The sequence below is a fragment of the Castor canadensis genome, chromosome 15 (genome assembly GCF_047511655.1).
Source record: "Castor canadensis chromosome 15, mCasCan1.hap1v2, whole genome shotgun sequence".
NCBI classification, from domain to species: domain Eukaryota; kingdom Metazoa; phylum Chordata; class Mammalia; order Rodentia; family Castoridae; genus Castor; species Castor canadensis.
Genome location: NC_133400.1, coordinates 36,182,871 through 36,188,870, shown reverse-complemented (window position 1 = coordinate 36,188,870; position 6,000 = coordinate 36,182,871). Strand labels below are relative to the sequence as shown.

Genomic DNA, 6,000 nt, shown 5'->3' with positions numbered 1-6,000 from the left:
GGTTTCCTTTACAGAAATATCTTCAAAAGAGATGCCTATCACAGTCTCCAACCCATGCCCCCATTCTTACTTAAACACACTCTGGTATTGCATTGATCCCACCATCCCACCAGACCTGCTCCAAGGTTACCTGTGACTATCTTGTGGTCACATTTGATGACTGCCTCTCAGTGCTTGCCTCACCTGGCCATCCTAAACCTTTGACAGCTGGCCCTCTCTCTCCCAGGACACCACACTCTCTGGAGTTTCTCCTACTTCTATGGTTGCCCTTTCTTGGCCTCCTTTGTTCCTTGTCAGCTCCCCAACTCCTAATGCTTAGGGAGCTCAGGTCAGTCTTAGGGATGTTCCAGCTGGACTTGGGCTCTGATCTCAGGTTGGTGAGATGCCAGTTACCTCCAGATCTGTGTCTCCTGCTCTGACCTACACCTCACCTCCAGACTTGTCCATCTGAGTTCCTGCTCAATAACCTGATCAGTAACGCCTCAGAGCTACCACGCCCAAAAGAAACTCCTGGCCTTGTCTCCCAAGCTTGCTTCTCACTCGGCCTTCACTCAGTAAGAAAAAAAAAGGTAACACTCACGTAGAGTGTGGCTGTGCTCTGCATCACTGAGTTTTACAATTGCAGCCTATTCAAAAGTCACCACAACACCTTATGGTCACAATCCTCATCTTGTAGGTTAGAAAACTGAGGCAGGAAGAGGTTAAAGGACAAAAGCAGACATCATACAGCAGGTGGCCTGTCAACAGCTCCTGAGTAGTACCTGAGTGGGTGATCACATAGGAAAAATTGCGTGGATTTAAACACATGACAGAATGACTACGAGCACAAGGAACTCAGTAGCTGGACACCTGCCCAGAGTGAACCACAGGCGCTTTTTGGGACTGGTCGAGAGATGAGGCTGGCTTCTCTTGGTCATAGCTGATGCTGTATGGGCATCTGGAGACACTGTTCCTTCTTACCCCTTTCCCTTTTGGAGCCCTTAAGTGAAATCAGGGTGCTGGGGATGGAACACAGGGCATGCTAGGGAAGCACTCCGCCACTGAGCCATATTCTCAGCCTTGCCCAGGAAGTCCATCCCACATCCACGGTGGGCTGAGCCCTCTCCACCTGGCCAGCACTCGTTTTCACTATGACATGCTAAGTGTTTGCTACTAAATGGTCACCCTCATATCAACACTTTTGCAGTTGAGGAAATGAGGACTGAGAGTCCTAGGTGACTTGCCCAGGGTGGCACAGCCTGTAGCATCCTCTAAAGGACTTTGTCAACCGTGAGAATGTCACTGCCTGGGAAGACAAAGTTTTCTGGCAATCTGAGGGGGCAGGAAGGGAAGGGCTTGTCCCCATCTCCCTGGCCTGTGGACATTCAGACAGTATAATTCATGTCTCCATTGTGCCGAGATGCTGTTGGGCTCTGTGTGTAGGTCCCAGGCCCATCTGCTGGTCTGTGCTGATGGATCAGGGGCATTCGCAGTCACAGTTCTTGAATTGCTTGCAGACCCCAGGGTGGGGAAATTGCTTTGGGGTAGCAGTTTAGAGGATAGTGGAAAGCTTATGGGTGCACAAACCTTGGGTGACACTATTACTGGACAGGTCCAATTTTCACTCTCGACCATTCTTTGCCTTTTTGCTCAAATCTGCCTGTTACCTATTGCCAAGACTGTTCCCTGGGCAAAGAGCACTTCTGTAATTGTTATGCTTTTCAACCTGGTTTGCGACCAACCACTAAGAAGCCATTGTGGTTCCAACAGCAATCCTCTTTGGACATAGATGAAGGAATGAAAACCTTTCACACAAAGTGTGGGGTATGTTGTGACTTACTTTCATAACCAAAATGGCTCTTGTTCCTCATTCAGTTCTCCCAGGCTGTGATTTTTTTTTTTTTTGGTACTAGGGTTTGAACTCAGAGCCTACACCTTGAGCCACTCCACTAGCCCTTTTTTGTGAAGGGGTTTTTTCGAGATAGGGTCTTGCAGAGCTATTTGCCTGGGCTGGCTTTGAACTGCAATCCTCCTGAGCTCTGCATCCTAAGTAGCTAGGATTGCAGGCGTGAGCCACCAGCATCTGGCCTGGTTGTGATTTATTTTCCTAAGCACTTGCCAAAGGTATTGTCAGGAGTTGTACCAACAACTGGAGCATGGCTCAAGTGGTAGAGCTCTTGCCTAGCAAGTGTGAGGCCCTGAGTTCAATCCCTAGTACTGACAAAAAAAAAGTCATACCAAACTTGGGCTGGGTGCCTAGCATGTTCCATCCCTAGCCCCCCACACAAGGAAACCACGCAGCATCAGTGAGGGTAGCTTCTAGAATTCTGTCCTTGACAGTTCTTCCACTGATGAGCTCATTTTGTTTTAATTTATTTTTTTTAGAACTGGTAACAGACAAAATACCTAATGCCACACTTACCTTGAAGACACTTAGATCTGGGCTAGTTGGGTGACAAATAAAATAATCTCTTTTTCAGAACTGAATACAAATATTCATGACAGCACTATTCCCCACAGTGAAAAGGTAAAACAACTCAATCATCCATTAGTGGATGAATGGATAAGTAAAATGTGGTATGTCCACACAATGGAATATTACTAGGCCATAAAAAGAAATGAAGTGCTGATATGAAAAGATTATGCTAAGTAGGAAAAAAGGATAGCCATAAGACCAATTGCTTGCTTCTATTTATAAGAAATGTCCATTATAGGTACATCCATAAGACAAAAAGTAGGTAGCAGTTGTCAAAGACCTGCATAGGACTGCTTGCTATGTGTGGCTTCCTTTTGGGATGATGAAAATGTAGAACTTGATGTGGTGATGGCTTCACAATGCTGAGCATGTGCTCAACATCACTGGTGGTAGGTTTTATGTTGTGTGTCTTTTACCACAGAAATCTTTCCTAGAGGCAGGGCACTGGTGGCTCACACTATAATCCTAGCTACTCAGAGGCAGAGATCAGGAGGACCGCGGCTCCTACTCAGCCCCGGCAAAAGTTTGTGAGACCCTATCTTGAAAATATTCAATACAAAAAAGGGCTGGTGGAGTGGCTGAAGTGGTAAAGCGCCTACCTAGCAAGTGTGAGGCCCTAAGTTCAAATCCCAGTACTGCCAAAAAAAAAAAAATCTTTCTTAGAAATCAGAAAATTTTTTTTCAGAGATATTTGGGCATTATCTCAAATTAATATTTACTATACATTCCCAAAAGAGAAAATCAGTCAATTAAGATGTTGACTACACAGGTGCACACCTTATAAAACTCCTAGGATCTGAACGTTTCATTGCATGTACATTTTACCTCAGTAGAAAGCAGCCAATCAAGCCAGATGTGGTGGTATAAGTTTATAATCCCAGCCCTTGGGAGGCTGATGAAGGAGGCTCATGAGTTCCAGCCAGGTTGAGCTACACAGGGAGAGCTTGTCTTTAAAAATAAACAAAAACTTAGAGCAGACAGACAAGGGGCGAATGTGACCAAAGCACATTATATGCATGTTTTAAATATCACAATGAAACCTTTGTATAATTAACATATGCTAATAAAAAAGCAGCAATGGAAAATACAACAACCTACATCCAAAAATATCTGAGACACTGTCTACCTGTAAAATTGGCTGAATTACACAGCTTCTGGGAATCCGGGTATTCCAGTGTTCTGCAGAGCCCTGGGAGGCAGATCGTGAAGTTATTTAAGTTGCCTCTGAATTCCAGAAGGGATTCACATGTGGAGTTGCAATCAGCAGATGCTCAGCCCTGTAGGTCACAACTCATTCCCCATGCAGCTGCATCCAAATGCTCACAATGGTGGCGACACACAAAGCTGAAACACAATTCACTTGAAAACTTTCTGCTATAGAACAGTCAATGATGAGAATACCCATTGCAGCTAAAAATGTCCAGAATCGTCTCCTGGCTCTAATCCACTGTCCCATCAGTATGGCACTGTTGGTTGCACAGTCTTTCAAACCCCATTGTGTTTGACAAGTGAATAAAAGATTTTTCTCCCATCTAAATTGGAAGCTTCCAGTAAAACCATTCCCACACTGCAAAGAGCTGAACTGTTCACCAAATATTTATTTACTTATTAAACACAAGTTGCACAGAATTATAATATTATAAATCTGTCTGTATTCCCAATTTCACATTAGTTACATTCTTTGGTTGTTTTCTAATTTTATTTTTTGTGATGCTGAGAATTGCTTCCTGCATGCTCGCTAGGCAAGTGCTCTACTGCTGAGCACCATTCCTGCCCCTCACTTCCTATGCAAGTAGGTGATGGTGAGACCTCCCAGTTTCTAAGGACCTTGGTCTAGTGTTTATCTCTTCCTTTCTGATGCTTTTATACCAGATAGAAATGGGGGTTGTAGGGCTGGTGGAGTGGCTCAAGTGGTAAGAGCTCCTACCTAGCAAGTTGAAGCTCTGAGTTCAAACTCCAGTGCCACCAAAACAAAAACAAAAAAAAAAAGAAAGAAAGAAAAGAAATGGGAGTTATATGAATAGCCAGCCATTTAATGCAGCCAGAATCAAACAATTCAGAGGCCAAATGAAATTGTAAGCTCAGGGAGAAACAAAAGGATGATATAGCAAGGACATGTAACGTTAAAACATTTCACAGTTCTAGCTGGGCACTAGTGGTTCACGTCTATAATCCTAGCTACTTGGGAGGCTGAGATCAGGAGGATCAAGGTTCAAGGCCAGCCTGGGCAAATAAAGCTCGAGACCCCATCTCAATAAAAAAAAGCTTGGCGTGCAGGTGTGTACATATCATTCTAGCTATTTTGGGAAGCATAAAATAGGGAGATCATGGTTCAGGCCAGCCTGGACAAAAGGTGAGGCCCTCTCTCTTAAATAATCAAAGTGAAAAAGGCTGGGGTGTAGCTTTAAGTGCAAAACCCTGAGTTCAAACCCCAGAATGGCTATATATGTATTTTTGGAGATATGTATATGTAATCATCCTTGATTGAGAAATGTGGGGCCAGGGTAAGACCTGTATAGGTCAGGGATTTGAGAAAGATCCCTAGAAGATTCTATTATATAGCCCAGGTTGAAGCCACTGATCCAAGCCAATAAGGTCAACCCCATCAGTTCCAGGCTTCTCACCTCCCCCTGTAGCTATGTTGTTGCCATGTGACAATGAGATTTAAGTCGGGGGTTTTAGTGAGAGCAGCTCTGAGAAAGTTTATATTTTCTTGATAAAAGGTGAAGGGCATAGATCCTGTTTCTTTCTCATTCTCTTCTTTCTCTCTGGTATGTAGAGGTGAGGTGATGTCTGGAACTGGAGCAGTCATCTTGCAATAAAAAGAAGACACGCATAAGTATAAAAGCTGGTCTGTTAAGAAGAGCAGGGAAGGGGGCATGGGGGAGAAATGGCCCAAACAATGTATGCAGATATAAATAAACGAATTTAAAAAAAAAAGAGCAGAGAGGAAAGAAAGTGAGCCCAGGAACTTGCTGGCAGGTTTTAATTGCTGAATTAACAATAAACTGAATTTATTAAGTGATAAAAGTACCTCCTTGTGTGTTTAATTTTCTGTAGTCAGGTTTCTGATATTTAGTGAAAAGTAATCCCAATGACTAAAGTTGCAAATATAGTGAAAAGAGGAGATAGAAACAGATACTAGATTGGTGGGATTGGGCAGAGGAGGAGAGAGCAGTATGAAAAAGCTAAGTCCTCATCCCTCATAGTAGGAAGACGGAAGTGCTGGATCAAAAACAGTTACATGCTACATGCTTCTGCACATGTATACCCACAGAAGCATATTCATGACAGCCCAAAGTGGGAACAACCCAATGTCTATCAAATTGATGAATGTAGAAATAAGTGTGGTATATCCACACAATGGATTATTACTCAACCCTAAAAAGGAAGGAAGCACTGATGCATATTACAACATGGAGGAACCTTAAAAACATTGTACTAAGTAGACAAAGCCAGCAACACAGGTTACTTACTGTGTGCTTCCATTAACATGCAGTATGCGTAATAGGCAAGCCTATCAAAAGATAAAACTGAGTAGTAGT

The 6,000-nt window shown here is 43.4% G+C and overlaps 1 protein-coding gene across 1 annotated transcript in view; it reads right to left on the bottom strand.

Annotated features, from left to right (window-relative positions):
* Nucleotides 1-5,248: 5,248 nt before the first annotated feature.
* The window catches only part of N4bp1 (NEDD4 binding protein 1), a 62,990-nt gene continuing 62,238 nt past the window's right edge, over nt 5,249-6,000 (bottom strand). The window contains exon 7 of the mRNA XM_020158420.2: nt 5,249-5,267. Coding sequence (XP_020014009.2) covers nt 5,264-5,267 — 4 coding nt within the window. The 3' untranslated portion in view covers nt 5,249-5,263. The remainder of the gene's footprint in view (nt 5,268-6,000) is intronic.